Source organism: Macrobrachium rosenbergii, chromosome 48 (assembly GCF_040412425.1).
Source record: "Macrobrachium rosenbergii isolate ZJJX-2024 chromosome 48, ASM4041242v1, whole genome shotgun sequence".
NCBI lineage: Eukaryota > Metazoa > Arthropoda > Malacostraca > Decapoda > Palaemonidae > Macrobrachium > Macrobrachium rosenbergii.
Window position 1 is genome coordinate 75,322,720 of NC_089788.1, and position 22,801 is coordinate 75,345,520.

General features: G+C 36.4%; 1 protein-coding gene across 1 annotated transcript in view; it reads left to right on the forward strand.

Moving 5' to 3' along the window:
* The window catches only part of LOC136831147 (RNA-binding protein 25-like), a 40,625-nt gene extending 28,359 nt beyond the window's left edge, over positions 1-12,266 (forward strand). Inside the window, exon 3 of the mRNA XM_067091101.1 lies at positions 12,076-12,266. Coding sequence (XP_066947202.1) covers positions 12,076-12,266 — 191 coding nt within the window. The remainder of the gene's footprint in view (positions 1-12,075) is intronic.
* Positions 12,267-22,801: the final 10,535 nt, after the last annotated feature.

Below are 22,801 nucleotides of genomic sequence, written 5' to 3' on the forward strand. Positions count from 1 at the left end.
TCCAATTGCCAATGGGACTTCAGAAGTTCAAGAGAAGATGCAATGCATTACTGCCCTAACACAATCCCTCTTGCATTTTACTACATTTTTATCTATTTATCAATTTATCAATTTATTTTTTTCTCTTTTAATAAGTGGTATCTTTTCTTTTCGTATTTCCCTTTACTTCCTCTTACTTCTTCCCTAATGATGGAACCATATGAATAGGTTCCATCTACTGAATAATAATAATAATGATAATAATAATGTGTCTGAAATACCAAGACGAGGAATAAGCAACCCCCGATATTTCTCTATTCCTTTAGGAAAACAAATGTCCCGCTTTCCAGAACAAGCACATGCCCTTCCTGAAGGCAAGGGGTGGGGGAGGGCGGGGTTTGGGGGGGAGAGGAGAACAAGACAACAAAACTTTTCCCCTTTTATATTTTTCCAGCCGAGTGTTTTGAGACTTGCTGTCGATGCTGCAAGAGAAGAAGAAGAAGAAGAAAGAGATAGTATTAGTTTTCGCGTCGCCCGATAGATGGGGCTCAAACACTGTTAGCGAATGTCCCTGGAAGTTACGGGACTAGGAGTAAACATGAGTAAATGTCCATGGAAGTTACGGAACTGGAAGTAAGCATGAGTAAATGTCCCTGGAAGTTACGGGACTGGAAGTAAACATGAGTAAATGTCCCTGGAAGTTATGGAACTTGAAGTAAACATGAGTGAATGTCCCTGAAGTTCCTGGAACTGGAAGTTACGGTAAACTGGAAGTTATGGAACTTGAAGTAAACATGAGTCAATGTCCCTGGAAGTTACGGAACTGGAAGTAAGCATGAGTAAATGTCCATGGAAGTTACGGAACTGGAAGTAAACATAAGTGAATGTCCCTGAAGTTACGGAACTGGAAGTTAACATGAATAAATGTCCCTAGAAGTTACGGAACTGGAAGTTAACATGAATAAATGTCCCTAGAAGTTACGGAACTGGAAGTTAACATGAATAAATGTCCCTAGAAGTTACGGAACTGGAAGTAAATATGAGTAAATGTCCCTGGAAGTTACGGAACTGGAAGTATACATAAGTAAATACCCATGGAAGTTATGGGACTGGAAGAAACATAAGTAAATGTCCTTGGAAGTTACGGAACTGGAAGTAAACATAAGTAAATGCCCATGGAAGTTATGGAACTGGAAGTAAACATAATTGAATGTCCCTGGAAATTATGGAACTGGAAGAGGTACAATATTCTGAAGGATTGTTTTCCAGAGTGATACAGCTTAAGATTTAACCATTTTCTTTCTTTTTTCTGAAAGGAAAATAATACAATAATATTTAAATCTTGCACTGAAAGACGTTTTTGAAACTGTAGTTATGAATTAATGTTTTATATTATTATTATTATTACTATTATTATTATTATTATATTCAAAGATAAGCCCCTATTCATTTTTGGGCCGACAAGTTTTCAGCCTGCTGGAATATTCACAAAAAAAAAATTTAATTCATTGCGAGGCCGAGTTTTAAATACAAATAAATAAATTATATATCTATCTATCTATCCATCGATCTATCTATCTATCTATCTATATATATACATTTATATATGCATGTATACATATATATTTTTTATTTATTTATATGTAAAACTCTGCCTCGTAAGCAATTAGTCTGAGATTGTCTTTAGTCAATGTTTCAAAAAAGTTTAAGTTTTTTCCTCACTGTTTGGCTTTCTTATATATATATATATATATATATATATATATATATATATATATATATATATATATATATATATAAGATCATAAACAATAAGGAAAACACTTATATCTTTTTTCCTTTTGAAAGGCAATCTCAGACAACGTTCCACATGAGTAGTGAAACGAGATTCAGTTACGAGAAAGCGCTCGCCAAGGCACAATAAAAAAAAATTCATAGAATATATTTTATTTTTTGCTGTGTAGGTCTTTTTTCCTTATCTTCCTCACGAAACCTTGGACGAGAAAAACCTCGTAGGAAATCATGTTCGGAAATTCCATAGAGCATTTACTGATTCTGATAATGACGAAAATGATTTATCTTAAAATTTGCTGTCAGGTTGATGATGAAGAATTTTCTAAGATGGTAGATTGGAAAAATCTTGAAGTATATAAGATCAAATTGGTTCGCATTACGTGGTAGGGCGAAATAGGCCTAATAGGCCTACCTTCATTCTAAATCGAGATTGTATTCAACTGAATTCTAACCTGGGATTATGTTCAACTTTATCCTGAGAGTATATTAATCTTATTTCTAAATGAGATTATATTCAAGTTTAGTCTAACCTGAGATTATCTTCAACTTTAATCTAACTTGAGATTATATTAAAATTTAATCTAACCTCAGGTAATATTGGGGTAATATTCAAGTTTAATTTAACCTCAGATTGTATTCAATTTCAATCTAACCTGAGCTAATATTCAATTTTAATTTAACCTGAGATTGTATTCAATTTTAATTTAACCTGAAATTACATCCAACTTTAATCTAACCTGAGATTAAATCCTAATTTAATTTAACCTGAGATTACATCCAACTTTAATCTAACCTGAGATTATATTCAACTTTAACCTGAGATTATATCTAACTTTAATCTAACCTGGGACAATATTTAAAATTTATTTTGAGATTTTATTCAACTTTATCCTAACCTGAGATTACATTCAAGCTTAATCTAACCCGAGATTACATTCAAGCGTAATCTAACCCGAGATTACATGCAACTCTATCCAAACCTGAGGTCACATTCAACCTTATGCTAATACCATCCATCGCATCAATTCACCGGAGCGATTCACAAACATTCCTCCTATTTCTCTTTTCACTTTGACCCTTCGAGGGCATTGTTCGGCGCCTTCGAATCAAGCAAACTTCCAGCAGAGAGAGAGAGAGAGAGAGAGAGAGAGAGAGAGAGAAGGTAAACACGGGCCAGGAACAGCAACTTGATCGCGGGAGGGAAAACTTTCCTCCATATTTTTCAGCCGCGTCTGTTTGAGATATCGATGCAACGGCAGCCGGGGGAGGTGGGAGGAGGAAGTTTTTCCTCTGTTTCATGATGATGATGATGATGTTACAGACACACATACGCACAGACACAAACACAGGTACACAAACACACATACACAGACACAAACACAGGTACACAAACACACATACACAGACACAAACACAGGTACACAAACACACATACACAGACACAAACACAGGCACAAGCACACCAAACACACATACACAGGTACACAAACACACATACACAGACACAAACACAGGCACACAAACACACATATATAGACAAATACAGGCACAAACACACATACACAGGCACACACACACATACACGCTACAGACACAAACACTGACACAGACACACATGCACAGGCACAAAAACACACACACACATACACAATCACAGGCAAAAACAAAGACACACATACACACATACACACACACAAACAGACACATACACAGACGCAAACACAGGCACAAACAAACACACAAACACAGGCACAAACACATACAGACACACAACACAGGCACAAACACTGACACAAACACAGGTACAAACACAAAAGAAGGCACATACACATGCACAAACGCTCAAATGCATGGACACAAAAACTCACATACACAGACAAACATAGGCACAAATACAAACACACACACACACACAGACCCAAACGCACATACACGGGCACAAACACACACAGACACACAAACACAGCCTTGTTCCCGACGGTCACGTATGATGCAAATACTCGAGGACTGCCGGGGACGGAAGTGTTTAAAGAAGATTTCCTTTGGAGGCGGATTTTTTTTTTTTTTTTAGGTTTCTGTAGAAGAAAACTACTGTGCTGGCTTTGTCTGTCAGCACCACTTTTTCTGTCTGCACTTTTTCTGTCTGCACTTTTCTGTCCGCACTTTTTCTGTCTGCACTTTTTCTGTCTGCACTTTCTGTCTGCATTTTTTTTTGTCTGCACTTTTTCTGTCTGCACTTTTTCTGTCTGCACTTTTTCTGTCTGCACTTTATTCTGTCTGCACTTTTTCTGTGCACTTTATTCTGTCTGCACTTTTTTCTTCACTTTCTCTGTCTTCATTTTCTTCTGCACTTTATTCTGTCTCACTTTTTCTGTCCGCACTTTATTCTGTCTCACTTTTTCTGTCTGCACTTTCTGTTTTTCTGTCTGCACTTTTTCTGTCTAAACTTTTTCTGTCTGCACTTTTTTATTCTTCTGCACTTTTTCTGTCTAAACTTTTTCTGTTTCACTTTATTCTGTCTGCACTTTATTCTGTCTGCACTTTTCTGTCACTTTTTCTGTCTTCACTTCTTCTGCACTTTTTCTGTCTAAATTCTGTCTGCACTTTTTCTGTCCGCACTTTTTCTGTGACTTTATTCTGCACTTTTTCTGTCTAAACTTTTTCTGTCCCACGTTATTCTTCTGTCACTTTATTCTGTCTGCACTTTTGTCTTCACTTTCTCTGTCTTCTTGCACTTTATTCTGTCTGCACTTTTTCTGTCCGGCACTTTATTCTGTCCACACTTTATTCTGTCTGCACTTTTCTGTCTGCACTTTATTATGTCTGTCACTTTTCTGTCTGCACTTTATTCTGTCTGCACTTTTTCTTCTGCACTTTTCTGTCCGCACTTTATTCTTCACTTTTTCTGTCTGCACTTTTTCTGTCTGCACTGCACTTTTTCTGTCTGCACTTTTTCTGTCCGCACTTTCTCTGTCTTCACTTCTGTCCGCACTTTATTCTGTCTGCACTTTTTCTGTCCGCACTTTATTCTGTCTGCACTTTTTCTGTCCGCACTTTATTCTGTCTGCACTTTTTCTGTCCGCACTTTCTCTGTCTTCACTTCTTCTGTCCACACTTTATTCTGTCTGCACTTTTTCTGTCTGCACTTTTCTGTCCGCACTTTATTCTGTCTGCACTTTTTTCTGTCTAAACTTTTTCTGTCCGCACTTTATTCTTCTGCACTTTTTCTGTCTGCACTTTTTCTGTCCACACTTTTTTCTGTCTGCACTTTTTCTGTCCGCACTTTTTTGTCTGCACTTATTTCTGTCCGCCCTTAGATCTTAAAACCCAAATTGCAGCCCTCTAGCCTCAGTAGTTTCAACTTCAATTAAGGTTAAAGTTAGCCATAAGCATGCATCTGACAACGATATAGGACAGGCCACCACCGGCCCGTGGTTAAAGTTTCATGGGCCGCCGCTCCACAGCATTATACCGAGACCATCGAAAGACAGATCTGTTTTCGGTGGCCTTGATTATACGCTGTACAGAAAACTTGACTGCGAAAAAGAAACTTCGGCGCATTTTTTACTTTTTTTTATTTACAGACGCAACGCTTAATATTCTCCATGAATAAAAAGCATAAAAATGGCGTAGCTGATTATTCATCTCGCCTGGAATATATATCTCAAGGAAAGGTGTTATATTACACGGATTTACTCAGGGGGGTTGAGTTCTTGTCCTTATCGTATCGACCAATAAAGATAACGTGGGCGGGAACATTCGCTAAGTGGAATGTGACGCAGTAGTTTGAAGAACGACAGGGTTATATATATATATATATATATATATATATATATATATATATATATATATATATATATATATATATATATATATATATATATATATTTATATATGCATTAATAAATATATATATATATATTATATATATATATATATATATAATGTATGTATATATATACAATATATTTATAAAAATATATATATATTATATGTATATATATGCATATATTTATAAAAATTTATATATAAATATATATAATATATATATATTACATATAATTTATAAATCATATCAGATATATAATATAGTACATATATATTAATATACATACATATAATGTATAAACTCCTTAGACACTTCAAAAAGTCCAAACTTCAATTTCAAACTACGCCCACAAAAAAAAAAATAAATAAAAAAAAACCAATGTAGAAACCAATAAGGGACAAGAGAGGCTTAACCGAGATATGAAAAACAGAAAACTAACAATTCTCCTGTATCCGGAGACACAAGTGTACGATTCTCCGTTACGAGGGATACACTCTATGTGAAATTGGTTTCTCTTCACAGGTAGAGGCTTCGGACACCTTTCTAAAGAAGGGGGACCAGGGGGTGGGAGGGGGGAATAAGGGTTGTATATTCTTGCTTTTGTTCCTTGAATGGGTCTGATGGCGTCTGAGTGGTTTGCATAGTTCCTGGGGAAACAATTGAGAGTCCTTTGTGACATTCGGCATGAAATAATTGATGAAATCCTTTATGGAATCCTTTGTGAAATCCTTTATGGAATAATTTATGGAATCCTTTATGAAATAATTTATGAAATCCTTTGTGAAATTCTGTATGGAATAATTTATGAAATCCTTTATGGAATCCTTTATGAAATAATTTATGAAATCCTTTACAAATCCTTCATAAAATTTATGAAATCCTTTATAGAATCCTTTACAAATCCTTCATAAAATCTCTGCCGTGCAGACTGGAAGCATTATGTAAGTGTACCAACACATACACACAATATACATACATATATATATATATATATATATATATATATATATATATATATATATATCGTATGTATATATAATATATATGTATGCGTGTATGTATGATATATATATATATACACACACATATATATATATATCTATATATATTTTGTGTATAGGTGCATATATATATATACACATGTATTATATATTAATATAGTATATACATAAATACATACATACATACATACATACATACATACATACATACTGATCACCAGAAATCAGAGGAAAAAGCGAATAATTCTTTCTTATACAAACTCTCTCCAAGAACCTCCCACGAAAAGATATATATATATATATATATGTCTTAGAAATATACCAACTTTTTTTTTTCTTATCCCTCACAGTTAATTAGATAGAAGTTCGTTACCTGACCTGACCTTAACTAACCTAACTACACCTTAACTAGAAGTCAATATTTGTCTTCACGTCTACCGTCCTCCACGCCGGAAGCAGAGGTCTATAGATACAGCGAATCGACGCAATCGAAGAGGATTATGGGAAGTTACACACGGCGAAAACAAACGGAATATTGCCGCCCCCTTCAAAAAAATAAAAAAGATTTCGGTCAGGGATAAATAGCCCTTTCGTATATATCTCTGGAAAGAAAAAGGTTAAGGTGGAGAAAAATATATATATATTTTCCATGACAGGTGAGGGAGGGTTTTTTTTCTCAGTAGCGTTTTTTCTCTGTGTTTCTTATCTACCTTCTTCGGTGAGGGGAAAATAATAGTGGAAGGATAAAAATAATAATGAAAGGAATAAATAAATAAAGAAAATACTTCGTTTTCTTTGTTTCCTATCTACCTTCTTCGGCGAGGGGAAAAATATCATAAGAAATATATATATAAAAAAGTGGTTATCAATGTTTTCTTTCTACCTTCTCAATGAGAAGAAGGGTAGTAAAGGAAATCAAATAATAGAAGAAATAAACAAAAAAAAGTTTGTTATCCTATTTTCATCTCAACATTTTTAGCGAATAAAAAATATTACAAGAAATAAATAAAAAAAAAAAGTTTTCTATCGTTTTTTCCTATCTACCTTTTTCAGTTAAGGAAAAATAAGATTACGAGAAATCAAATAATACAGGCAATAAATAGAAAAGAAATCTGGTTCTCTTTCTTTCCTATCCACCTTTCCCAACGAAGAAGAAAAAAAAAAATAATAAACAAAAAAGGTAAAAGATTGCAAAGGTTAGCCCCAACTGACACGGGAGAAATTGTTTCCTCTGTTTATCGGAAAACGTAGTTTTTTTTTTTTTTTTTGCTTTTTTTCTCACCTTCCCGTTCCCCCGGGGCTTGTATTGGATAAGGAATAAGTTGTCGGATTCCAGGTCGTTCCAGAGGATTCCTGATTTGGGAATCTGGATGGGGCACGAGGCGTTAATCTGTCTATAAAGATTTAGACGTGAAATGACGGCCAATAAGCATCGAGACCAATTTTGACAGTTAGAAATAAAGTTTTCTGTACAGCGCATAAAAGGCCACCGAAAATAGATCTGTCTTGCGGTATATAATGCTGTATGAGCCGCGGCCCATGAAACTTTAACCACGGCCCGGTGGTGGCCTATCATGTATAGTTGCCAGAAGCACGATCATGGCTAACTTTAACCTTGAATAAAATAAAAACTACTGGGGCTAGAGGGCTGCAATTTGGTATGTTTGATGATTGGAGGGTGGATGATCAACATACCAATTTGCAGCCCTCTAGCCTCAGTAGTTTTTTAGATCTGAGGGCGGGCAGAAAACTAAAAACTTTAATTGCAATATTGACGAGGAAAACACACAATTTTTTATCAGTTCTATTAATTTGCTCGTATTTTTAGTGCTTAGGGAACTGAAATAGACGAGAAAATTATTATTATTATTATTATTATTATTATTATTATTATTATTATTAAGAAAAATAAAACCTGTATGGTGTACCTAATTCTCGATGTAGAATTTGGTATTTCGCGAATGTTTTCCTTACAAGAAGTAATTCCTTGAGAATTATTTTACCTGCACACACATACACATATATGTATACATATGTTTTATAATATATATATATATATATATATATATATATATATATATATATATATATATATATATATATATATATATATATATACTCACACACTCAGGAATGCTGGTAAATACACAGTAAAAAAAAATACTCACGAATACCGAGTTTTTTTTTAAAGCCAGCTTTATTTCACAACCAAACTGTAGTACAGTATAAACCTTATCCCATTTCATCTTCTATTTATTTTTTGTGGAAACTTGAGATCCCAACCAATATCCTATGCAATTTTCCCCGCCCAAATTTATTCTGGCACCCCTTCCCCTATACACCCCCTCCCAAACCTACCCAGGAGAGTACAATATCTCAGGAGAGGGCATAAGAAAAAAAGACAATGCCCTAAAAGGGAAAACTGGCGAAGCCATAAGAGATTTCCCCATAATAAAATCGAGAGGCTGATTTGCATACGAAGGTAGTTGTCGGTCGCGTTCGACACTTTCTTTTGATGCCAGATGGAGCCTTCGCGTATGTTCTGCAGTAACACCTCAACTTAAGTCCTCGGGGGGTTTGTCATTTTTGGTAAGTGGCAGAGTCCGGTAAGTGCCAAAGTCTTTGGTAAGTAACAGAGTCCGGTAAGTACCAAAGTCTGGTGACTTTGGTAAGTAACAAAGTCCGGTAAGTACCAAAGTCTGGTGACTTTGGTGACTTTGATAAGTAACAAAGTCCGGTAAGTGGTGACTTTGATAAGTAACAAAGTCTGGTGACTTTGGTAAGTAACAAAGTCCGGTAAGTACCAAAGTCTGGTGTAAGTAACAAAGTCTGGTAACTTTGATAAGTAACAAAGTCCGGTAAGTACCAAAGTCTGGTGACTTTGGGAAGTAACGAAGTCCGGTAAGTGCCAAAGTCTGGTGACTTTGGTAAGTAACAAAGTCCGGTAAGTACCAAAGTCTGGTGACTTTGATAAGTAGCAGAGTCCGGTAAGTACCAAAGTCTGGTGACTTTGATAAGTAACAAAGTCCGGTAAGTACCAAAGTCTGGTGACTTTGATAAGTAACAAAGTCCGGTAAGTACCAAAGTCTGGTGACTTTGGTAAGTAACAAAATCCGGTAACAAAGTTCGATAAGTAACAAAATCCAGTAATAGTCCGATAAGTAACGAAGTCCAATTAGTAACAAAACCCTTAAGTAACACTGTGCGATAAGTAACTATGTCCGATAAGTAACAAAATCCAATAAGTAACAAAGTCCGATAAGTAACAAAATCCGATAAGTAACAAAGTCTGCTAAGAAAGAAAACCCGGTAAGTAACAAAGTCTGTTAAATAAATTCAGATAAGTAACAAAGTCTGGTAAGTAAAAAAGTCCATTAAGTAACAAAATCCGGTAAGTAACAAATTCTGTTAAGTAACAAAGTCCTTTAAGTAACAAAATCCATCAAGTAACAAAATCCATTAAGTAACAAAGACACTGTATCATTGCCTGCAATTGAATATCTTCTAAATATCTTATAATTACCAGCAATTCCGCTTAATTAATATTGAACCTAACTATATTTAACCCTAACAATCAATCTCAGAGAAACTGATCACATCCAAAATGGCGGCACAGGAAAAAAACAATCACAATATGGCAGCTGATATCACGCCTTTGCTGCCACGTACCCCCCGGGGTATTACCACCTTTGCTTTCATAATGGAATTTATGAGGAATTTATGAGGAATTATCGAGCGTGACAGGGAATTTCCATTGCACCGGATAGGAGGTAAAGTTAAGTCATCAATCTTGTTTACGAAAAACATGGACGCCAGTTTGTGGCTTCAGCGTCGAACCAAAAGCCTCGTTTATAAGTATTAATTTTTATTTTTCAAATTTTATTTGGCTGTTTAAGCTTCATGTTGTTCCAATATAAAGGTAATTTTGATTGTGATTTTAAGCTGCAAGGACTGATATGCAAAATACTCGGTCACATTCGTATGCCAAAGCCACACCTCTCTCTCTCTCTCTCTCTCTCTCTCTCTAAAAGTAGCTCCAGGAAAAACGATGGTAATATTAGGTATCACTTTCATCCTTCAACTACGGAGTCAAGGATGAACCCCGTGTGCAAAAAACTTCCTGAGGTATCAGCTTAGCAATATTACAGGCCTATGACTCATCACCCTTCCCACCTCATATGGGCAGTATTTTCAAGGTCTCACTCGGCTCCTTCCAAATTGTGCTCTCTTCACCGGTTTCCCTACATGCTCAAACCACCACAGAAAAAAACCAATATATTTAAACTAATACATATATGTATATATGTAAATATGTATATATATATATACACACACATATATATATGTGTGTGTGTATGTGTGTGTGCATGTGTGTGTGGTTGTGTGTATGTATAACATCAGTACAGCCAAAAGTATACTAATTACAAATGATGAAGTCTTGTACCACTGATAAACACATAACACTGAAATAAAAAAAAATACGAATAACATTATCAAACAAAACGTACATACAAAAAAAAAAAAAAATGAAAATAAAAAAGAAAAAAGAAAAAAAACTTTAATAAAGAGAAAGCATTCGAGTTCCCATAGAAGAAGAAGAAGAAGAAGAAGAAGAAGAAGAAGGAGTCAGCTATTCCTTTTCGGTAATAAAGAGACGCCACGTGCCATAGCAATGAACCAGAGATTCTGCTGACCTCAGCATCTCACAACAGCAGCAGCTATGAACTCTGCTTATCTCGGAGATTTATTGCCCAGTGTTAACGCGCCCCCCCCCCCGGGGGAACTTTATATATTGAGAAAGGGGAGGTTTCTGTACGGCGTCCTTGTTCTATATTTCTCTTTTTCGGTATCTCTCTCTCTCTCTCTCTCTCTCTCTCTCTCTCTCTTTGTATCCTGTACATATAGATATATGCTTGAATTATAGGGCAATCTCTCTCTCTCTCTCTCTCCATATATATATATATATATATATATATATATATAGAGAGAGAGAGAGAGAGAGAGAGAGAGAGAGAGAGAGAGAGAGAATGAGATTGGCTACAACATACCCATCACTGTCCTGGCTGCCACCCACCACAGTCAAATAACAATCAAGTCCACAATTCATTCCTTGGGTCAACGAAATCACAACCGCCTCAGATCCCACGGGAATCGAACTCGGGACCAAGAATGAAGTGGATATTCGAAAAGAAGAAGATTTAATATTACAATCTCAGCATCTCAGGAACACGTTGCATAATCCAGCGATATCTAAGACACTCCATTTCTTCCTATTTCTTTTGGCAAAAACATTGAAAAACATTGTTTTCTTCCTTCAGGGCAAGCAGACAACCTTCTTCCTCCTTCTTCCTTTCTTCCTGAAGGCAAGAGAGAGAGAGAGAGAGAGAGAGAGAGAGAGAGAGAGAGTAAACAAGGATCAAGCAACATGATCGTTGGCAACAACAAAAACTTTTCTCTCTCATATTTTTCCAGCCGAGTGTTTTGGGAGACCTGCTGTCGATGCTGCAAGGGAAGAAGAAGAAGAAGAAGAAGAAGAAGAAGAAGAAGAAGAAGAAGAAGAAGAGGAGGAGGAGGAGGAGGAGAAGAAGAAGAAGAAGAAGAAGAAGAAGTTTTCGCTTCGCCTGATAGATGGCGCTCAAACACTGCGATGCAAATGTCCCTGAAAGTTACGGAACTGGAAGTAAACATAAGCAAATGTCCCTGGAAGTTACGGAACTCGCAGCGGGGCGATAATATTTTGAAGCTTTGTTTTCGAAAGAAGGTAAATATTCGCTCGTTTTTTATTTCTTTTTATGGACGTCACGTCTAATGATTTGGGTGAGGAATGGGGTCATTCCAGCGTAGGAAATATGCTGCGAAAAAATTTGCATTTCAAATCAGAGCTTTGTTTTTCCACAAAATATTGCAGATAGACATGATTTCTTGTCATTATTATAAGGTAAAAAGCAGCTTAAACCTTTGCATTCCAAAAAATATTGCAGATAGACCTGAAATCTTGTTATTAATGTTAAGAATAAAGCAACTTAAACCTTTGCATTAAAAAAATGGCAACTCAGGGGAGGAACACCTGAATTCAAGGAAATAAATCGAAATATATCTCGATTTACCTAATCATATAACGCCTGGGCAACCATTCCTTTTTCGGCTTAAAAACATAGTAAAAATATGACAATTCCTTGTGTGAAAAATTCTATAATCTTAATTGAAAAGAGATGATGAGGAATAGGAATTACTTTTTATTATTCTTTTAATTTCTCAGGACACTGGATTTCGTTTCTCCCAGAATGTTGGAACATGATCGTCCTTAAATTTCTGTTTCGAAATTTAAGACTTCTAAAAAAATTTGAAATGGAAGATTTTAATTGAGTATACAATATTTTTTCATTTTAATTTCTATTTAACTTTAGAAATGCTACTTCAGTATAATTTTTAGGCACAAAAGTTTGCTAGTTCTTTTAGTATTTAGGAAATGAAAGCACAACTTTCACGATAAAGAAAGTGACTAGAAAGTTGAGAGAACAGATTTTATTTTCTGGATTCAGGCAGAAACACACACACGCACATCTATCTGTATGCATATATGTATGTATGTATGTATGTATGTATGTATGTATGTATGTATGTATATATATATATATATATATATATATATATATATATATATATATATATATATATATATATATATATATATATATATATATATCCATAACCTGTTTGCAAAAAACTCATGTCGAAAATAATATCAAAACCAAATTTTGGGGTGAACAACCTTTGGCCAACGTCGCCTCCCAGAGTGTTTCTGAAAACTTTTAGGACCCGGGTTTGAAATACGAGTAAATAATGCTATCGGGTCTCATTTTGCCCAAGCACGGGCTGAAGGAAGAAAGAGAGAAGGAGAGAAAGAAAAAGAAAGTTCTTATCTCTCAAAGTCCAGGACCGCCAAAACACTGTCGCTTATCGCCGTCAATCTCGCCATTTCCAAAGTCTCTCTCTCTCTTTCTCTCTCTCGTCTTTTGCGTCAGTCAGCGTCTGAGAATTTCAGACTGCTTTCTCGGCCTAACCTCGAGACCGCTTTCGGTCACAGAAGAGACCGCAAAGGACCGCAAAAGACCGCTTTTGTTGCTGTGCGTGTGTGTGTGTGTGTCCTTCTCGGTTGCGGATATCGGCTTTCGTTTCGTAAATCAGTGGCTTATGATTCTCTATTTCGGCCAGATGTCATTGAGGAAAGTTATTTCGTCATCCCCCAAAGGCTGGAGAGTCTTGAGTCTTTGTTTTCGAAGCTGTGCTGAATATTCTGGATTAAAATCAATTTTAGGCTCGTTTCCCGCTAATGGAGACATTGGTGGCCTTGCCAATTTGTGGACTGTAATAAATTTTAGGTTCGTTTTCCGCTAATGGATACAGTGGTGGCCTTGCCCATTGGTGGATTGTAATAAATTTTAGGTTCGTCTCCCGCTAATGGACGCAATGGTGGCCTTGACGTTCTAATAAATTTTAGGCTCGTTTCCCGCTAATGGATACAATGGTGGCCTTGCCCATTCTAATAAAATTTAGGCCCGTTTCCCGCCAATGGATACATTGGTGGCCTTGCCCACTGGTGGACTGTAATAAATTTTGGGCCCGTTTCCCGCTGATGGATACAATGGTGGCCTCGCCCATTCTAATAAACTTTAGGCTCGTTTCTCGCTAATGGATATAGTGGTGGCCTTGCCCATTGGTCGACTGTAATAAATTTTAGTTTCGTTTCCCACTAAAGGGACAACAGTGACCTAGACCTAATTAGGTCCTTTGGTACCCCGTCACCTCATTTCAGAATATTTTTTCCCCGTATTCGACGCATGCGTACACACACACACGCACATCCCTTAAATTTTATCTAAATGCATTTTTAGACCATACACACTCGTCTCATCTTAAAAATAGACTCCCAGCCCACCAAAAGTACATAGGCCTATGCCAGCTCCCCTCTCAGTTTAGAAATACACTCTTAGCCCACTAAAAATGTATAGGCCTATGGCATCTCACCTCCCAGTTTATAGATATACACTCTAGTCCACTAAAAGAGTATAGGCCTATGCCTGCTCGTTTCTCATTTATAAAAAAAAAGGACTACCAGCACATCAAAAGCGTAAAGGCCTATGCAATCCCAATTACATCTTTTTCTGCAAGAATGATTCGAGTCAGTGTTCTTTGTTATAATGTAATTCTTGAAAAAATAATCATTGTTGCACCTCCTACTTTATATTTAAATGAAGAACTATCTTTGTGTTCCTCAGATATATACGTTATTATTAATCTTAACTTAGCATACTGGCACTTCAGAGAAGGTTTCACAATTTAGATGATGACTTTATGCCACTGAGCCATGAACAGTGAAATGATTCTCCATTTTCCATAGCTAATAACTCTCTATTGTATGTGAGTTCTGACTTGAAAGATCAATTTCATGGACTGTTCTTCCCAACGCTAAAATTGGCCAATGAGTATTCCTGAACTATTTCCATATCCCTGCCAAAATTAAACAAGTAAAAATGGGTTGAAGTTTCTTCGGCGCAATTGAGTTTTCTGTGCAGCATATAATGCCGTATGAAACCCTCAGCCACGACCCATGCAACTCTCAGCCGTCCGTGATGGCCTGTGTTGTTGCACTCCCAGACGCACGATCATGGCTAAATTTGACCTTAGATAAAGTAAAAACTACTGAGGCTAGAGGGCTGCAATTTGGCATGTTTGATGACTGGAGGGTGGATGACCAACATACCAATTTGCAGCCCTCTAGCCTCAGTGGTTTTTAAGATCTGAGGGCGGACAGAAAAGTGCAGACGGACAGACTAATTGCCACCTCAAAAGTTTTCTTGTACAGAAAACTAAAAGGTGTAAAGACTAATTAATATATATATATATATATATATATATATATATATATATATATATATATATATATATATATATATATATATATATATATTCCATTAGAGTTTACCGAGATTTTTATACTTTAAATTTTGTAAATCATTACAGGTTTTATGATTTAGAGCTGGGCAACTCCACGAACGAACGGGACTACTGAAAAACGCTGCGTATTTCCTCTCTGAATTATTCACTAGAATCCAAACAGCTGTATTTATCTCGCCCTGTCTTGAAACAAGAAAGAGCTTTACCGATTTCCAATGTCCATTTTCCCCGACTTTAAATCCATGCCTTCAGGCAGGTCTTGAAACAGTAAGGGATTTTTTAGAGAAGAAGAAGAAGAAGAAGAAGAAGAAGAAGAAGAAGAAGAAGAAGAAGGACCTTTCGCGCCCCAAAACGAAAATCCATATCCTACAATAACGAAAGGATTCGAGGATTCGTTTCAGGAGAAATTTTACGACATTTTCAAAACTTGCGCAAAATGGAAAGTTGATTGTCTTTTTTTTTTTTTTTTTGGCATTCGCTGTCTTGATGTTTATACACCATTATTCCAGTGGTCTTTGTATTACTTCGTTTTTGTATTGAATGGGAAATTGAAGGGAAAATACATTCTGTGATTTAAAGACAATCGTCGATAAACAAAATATAGTTAATGGTGCTTTTTATATTCGGTGAAAATCGATATTTACGAAGACAGGAGAATTGTATGGGCCATGTTTTTTATTGCAGAACACGATCTGGGAAAGTTATTAGAAGATAAGCGTTCTCTCTCTATCTCTCTCTCTCTCTCTCTCTCTCTCTCTCTCGAAAAAGACACGGAGGGGTTACAAAGGAAATAAGAAGTAAAGCCTCCCTTCAGTGCTCTCTCTCCCTCTCTATCTCTCTCTCTCTAAACCTCTTTCTTGGGTGAGTCGGTAGAGCTGCGGACTGTCACTCGATGGGCCGGAGTTCAATTCCCGGCCGGCTGATGAAGAGTTAGAGGAATTTATTTCTGGTGATAGAAATTCATTTCTCGCTATAATGTGGTTCGGATTCCACAATAAGCTGTAGGTCCCGTTGTTAAGTAACCAGTTGGTTCTTAGCCACGTGAAATAATAAGTCTAATCCTTCGGGCCAGCCCTAGGAGAGCTGTTAATCAGCTCAGTGGTCTGGTAAAACTAAGGTATACTAAACTTTTCTCTCTCTCTCTCTCTCTCTCTCTTGGAAGAACTAAATTATTGTGAGGCATTTTGCATACCTGACACACACTCTCTCTCTCTCTCCTCTCTCAATATCTCTCTCTCACTAATGAACAGAATAATTAATTGCTTAGACATTTTCATCGTGAGCCGCAGAGCTCAACTGATGCGTGGCCGATTTAAGCCAAATTATTCCTCTTCATCTCTCCCAGTGCATTCACTTTGTACAGTATTAACAATATATTACTCTATCACAAATGAATATTATTGCAAAGCATCATTGCATATTTCTGACCAATTCTTTCGCGAATGTTGATCAGCGGCCTCGTTGCACACGAAGAACTGTGAGTCGGAAGATTAGAGAGAGAGAGAGAGAGAGAGAGAGAGAGAGAGAGAGAGAGAGAGAGAGAGAGAGAGAGAGAGAGAGAGAGAGTAGCACAGGCAAAGAATAAAATTAACAAAATCAAGGATTGAAAAAAAAGGGGAACAGAGAAATCCCAGACCAGGAACCGTAGGATATCTACAGAGTCCCATAGAAGAAGAAGAAGAAGAAGAAGAAGGAGTCAGCCATTCCTTTCCGGCAATAAGGTGACGCCACGTGCCATAGCAATGAACCAGAGATTCTGCTGACCTCAGCATCTCACAACAGCAGCAGCTATGAACTCTGCTTATCTCAGAGATTTATTGCCCAGCGTTAACGCCCCCTAGGAGCTTTATATATTGAAAAGGGGGTTGGGGGCGGGGGTTCCATACGAAGTTCTTGTTCTCTCTCTCTCTCTCTCTCTCTTCTACTCAGTGCCTTGTATTTATGTTATGGGCCTTCTTCCTTTCTCTCTCTCTCTCTCTCGTCTTCACCGCTTTATATTTTCGTGGTGGGGTCTCTCTCTCTCTCTCTCTCTCTCTCTCTCTCTCTCTCTCTCTCTCTCTCTCTCTCTCTAGGGAGCTACATTTAACCTACTACTTCTCTCTCTCTCTCATCTTAATGAAAATGTACTGGTATAAACTGAAAATCTCAAATTTCTCCATCCTCTCTCACACTCATCTGAACACAAACACACACGGCCTAATCACACACACCGAAAATCTCAAATTTATCCATCCACACATATATATATATATATATACATACACATATACATGTATATATTCAAATTACTCTCCGACCTGAGATTTCACTCGTATCCCCAAGTCGAAATTAAAATCCTCTTGCACTTCTGGAAAACCTGATTCCATTTGCAGATGAACAAAAGCGAAAGACGAAAGAAAAATCTAACCTTTTCCTCAAGAACACAAGTTGGAACATTCGGGTTAATGAAACATGAGCCATTTTCTGCGGCTGAGTTCAAAGACCAGAGTTACTGCAGAGAATAAACGCGTGTGCAAGCGCTTGCAATGCTTGCCATTGCATTCTTGCTACTGAAGTTGCCTGCTTGGGTACAGATACTTTGGGTTAAGAAGAGTGAAGGAAAAATAAAACATTCCTTGAGTTTTAATTTATGTTAAAACTAAAAGGTGAAATATGGTGATTTTTGTGTTCAGAAATTAATACAGAAATTTATTTCTTGTTTCAGAAATTCCTTGGTGAAATAGGTTTCTTCAAAAAAGGAGATTCTGTTTGACTGGAATACAACATAAAAATTAATTTCTGTTTCAGAAATTTCTCAGTGAAACAAGTTTCTTCAAAAAAAGATTCTATTTGACTGGAATGTCATACAGAAATTAATTTCTGTTTCAGAAATTTCTTACTGAAACAGATTTCTTCAAAAGAGGAGATTCTATTTGACTGGAATGTTATATAGAAATTAATTTCTGTCTCAAAATATATTACTGAAACAGATTTGTTCCATGAAAACACTGAAAATAAAAATTATCTTCAAAATGTAACACAGAAATTAAATTGTTTCAGAATTCTGCTTCTGAAACAAAGAAATCTGTCAGTGTCATCGTACCTTAAAGATTTTAGTAGATTTTTAAAAATATTATTATTATTATTATTCAGTTGTCCAGTTTTTTACTAGTTTTCTGTAAAAGAAAATTATTGTGCCGGCTTTGTTTGTCCGTCCGCACTTTTTCTGTCCGCCCTCAGATCTTAAAAACTACTGAGGCTAGAGGGCTGCAAATTAGTATGTTGATCATCCACCCTCCAATCATCAAACATACCAAATTGCAGCCCTCTAGCCTCAGTAGTTTTTATTCTATTTCAGGTTAAAGTTAGCGATAATCGTGCACCTGGCAACGATATAGGACAGACCACCACCGGGCCATGGTTAAAGATTCAAGGCCGCGGCTCATACAGCATTATACCGAGACCATGGAAAGATAGATCTATTTTCGGTGGTCTTGATTATACGCCGTACAGAAAACTCGATTTCGCCGAAGAAACTTTGGGACATTTTTTTTTTTTTTTTTTTTCTCCTCAAAGTCTGTCTATCGCTCATACGCCGGAGAAAGTGATTTATCGGCCGTGGTGGCTCCTTGTTGCCAGCAAAATCTGAGATCCCAACCAACCCTCGTATATCTTCTTCAGCGAAAGTTTAGGAGGCGCGCGCTTGCACGCACGCAGGCAGACATGCATACGCGCGCACTTGCACTTCCGGTCAAAGGTTAATGTATGAAGTCAGTTAAAAACTGTTTTTGAAATTAATATATAAAGTTAGTAAAAACTGTTTTTAAAATTAATATATATTCAGTTAAAACAGTTTTTAAAATGAATATATAGCCAGTAAAAACTGTTTTTGAAATTAATATATAAAGTAAATTAAAACTGTTTTTAAAAAATATTTAGTTGACAGCTGTTTTTAAAATTAATATATAAAGTCAGTTAAAACTGTTTTTAAAATGAATATATAGCCAGTTAAAAACTGTTTTTGAAATTAATATATATAGTCAGTTAAAACTGTTTTTGAAATTAATATATACATTCAGTTAAAAACTGTTTTTGAAATCCATTAAGTCGGTTAGAAAAGAGTTTTTAAATTTAAATGATCTTAGAAAAAGCCTGTTGATGATCTGATATATAAAATCAGTTAAAAACTGTTTTCAAAATGAATATATAAAGTCAGTTAAAAACTGTTTATAAAATACAGTCAGTTAGAAATGTTTTTAAAATTAAAATATAAAGTGAGTTAAAAACTGTTTCAGAAATTACTTCTTAAAATAAATATAGAGTCAGTTAAAAACTGTTTTTGAGATTAGTATATACAGTCAGTTAAAAACTGTTTTTGAAATTAAATGATCTAAAAAAAAAGCCTGTCGGTATTTATAATTTATAAAGTCACTTGAAAAAAGTTTTTTAAATTAATATATAAAGTCAGTTAGAACTGTTTTCAAAATTAATATATAGTCAATTAATTAGTTTTCAAAATTAAATTCCCCCACACACAAAAAGCCTGTCGTCGGTGTATTTAATAAATAAACTCACTTAAAAACTGTTTTTGAAAACAATGACAGATGTAAAATACATTACGCTTATTTACCATCGTTCCGCGGACACAAATTCTTGCGTTATTTCAATTCTCGAACCAAATCGGAATTAAATTGGGTCGCAGCATTTTCCCTGAGGCACCCTTTTACCCCGCGGCCCAAATTGTCTGTCAATATTTACGCCGTCGTATATTTGGACGGGAGAAAGGACTGCGGTATCTTGATTTCTCCCCCAAAAAAAGAAAGCTAGAGAGAGAGAGAGAGAGAGAGAGAGAGAGAGAGAGAGAGAGAGAGAGAGAGAGAGAGAGTTACAAAACAGAAAATACACAAAGAAGAAAAAAAAGAAAGAGAAAAAGCTCATCGTACCCAAATCGAAAATGCATAACTTGCAGGAGATTCGTTATCGGGTTAAATAAGATATCTGGTCTCGTAAGGGGAAGGGATGATTGATTTCCGCTCGCCTGTTCGCCCAGTGGAACGCGGCCTTTATTCACCCCCAGTTGAACGCAACCCGCAATATTGCTGTTGATATTATGGCGATTATCATATTCACATTTTCTTTCCTAGAATATTCGAGTAACGTCGGGGTTTAGAGCTTGAGGGAAGTTATAGTATATTTATACATATTTTTTCTTTGATTCGAAGAAAAAGTAGAGATGCGTAGAGAAGATTCGTAATTCGTTTCAAAGTAATTTCATTTGTTTACGTAAGTGCTATCAGAGCGGGATTAAAATTCTCCTCCTCTCTCTCTCTCTCTCTCTCTCTCTCTCTCTCTCTCTAGAACCAGCCCAGGAGACGGGCGGCTTCAAAAAAATATATTTGCATTTTTAAATAGCTCCTCCTAGTTATCGGAACAGCGGAATAGAATATTAATGGAAATAAGCTATAAAGCATTCATGCTGGGGTTGCATAATTCATCAGGTTCTGGGCGATGTTTCTCTCTCTCTCTCTCTCTCTCTCTCTCAACAACATCATGTATATATATATTCTCCAACTGGCATCCAAACTGTCCAAAAGATGCATGTATATATATATATTTTCCAACTGGCATCCAAACACGTCACAAAAGATACATTGTTATGCTGAATTTGACCTTTGAAAATCTCTCTTTCTCTCTCTCTCTCTCTCGTTTTTCGTCTTCTCTCTTTTTTGATAGCTCTCTCTTTCTCTCTGTCTGTTTGTCATTTAAAATACTTCGAAATATATCACATCGAAAGTACTTTGAAATATATTTCAAAGCACTGCTTTGAAATACATCGCTCAAAAGTACTGTATTTTGAAAAACATTTCCTTCCAAGTATTTCGAAACTTAAATTTAACCCAAATACCAAATATTTTCAGTTTTCTGTAAAGAAACTATTGTGCCGGCTTTGTTTGCCTTTTGAAATATATTTAATTTTTTTCTGTCGGCACATTTACTGAAAGCATTTTGAAATATATTTATTCTTTCCGATACACTTCATTCTGAAAGCACTTTAATCTGTTCGCACTGAAAGCATTTTTATTCTGTCCAAGTATTTTTTGAAACACATTTTTATTCTGTCCGCACTTCATTCTGCCCAAAGCACTTTAATCTGTCCGCACTTTATTCTGTCCGCACTTTATTCTGTCAGCACTTTTTTTCGTGCACTTTATTCTGTCCGCACTTTTACTGTAATCAGTTTTTCTGTCCGCACTTTATTCTGTCCGCACTTTTTCCTGATCTCAGTTTTTCTGTCCGTACATTTTATCTTATTCTGTCCGCAGTTTTTCTGTCCGCCCTCAGATCTTCAAACCACTGAGGCTAGAGGGCTGCAAATTGGTATGTTGATCACCCACCCTCCAATCATCAAACACACTAAATTGCAGCCCTCTAGCCTCAGTAGTTTTGTTTTATTTATGGCTAAAGTTAGCAATAATCGTGCTTCTGGCAACGATACAGGATACGCCAACACCGGGCTGTGGTTAAAAGCTTCATGGGCCGCGGCTCATACAGCATTATACCGAGACCACCGGAAGATAGATCTGTTTTCGGTGACCTTGATTATACGCTGTACAGACAACTCGACTGCGCCGAAGAGACTTCTCCGGCGCATTTTTTAATATCTAAACAGGAACTGAGGCTTTCTCCTCCTGGATGCTCGTCGCTGTTGATTTATTGAGTGACGTTCTCGTGGCGTTGCTTCCGGGTAGCAACTGCGCTAGGTTGTCATGAACTGTCATTGTTCAGTGATGGTGATTTGACAGTTGAATGCATAAGTTAGCTCAAGCACCTTGTTCGTGGATGCTAAATTGGGTTAATTTTCTTTTATAAGATTTTTATCTATATGTCTACCTATTTCTCTCTCTCTCTCTCTCTCTCTATCGATCTATCTATGTTAATAGGGCAATTATATTTCAATATACTTCTGCTATGAATTCTATGTACAAAGAGACAAGAGAGAGAGAGAGAGAGAGAGAGAGAGAGAGAGAGAGAGAGAGAGAGAATTCCAGACACAAAGGGTAAGATATATATACTAAGTTTCTGAGCACTGAGAGAGAGAGAGAGAGAGAGAGAGAGAGAGAGAGAGAGAGAGAGAGAGAGAGAGAGAGAGAGAAATTTCCAGACACAAAGGATAAGATATATGTACAAAATTTCTGAGCACTGAGAGAGAGAGAGAGAGAGAGAGAGAGAGAGAGAGAGAGAGAGAGAGAGAGAGAGAGAG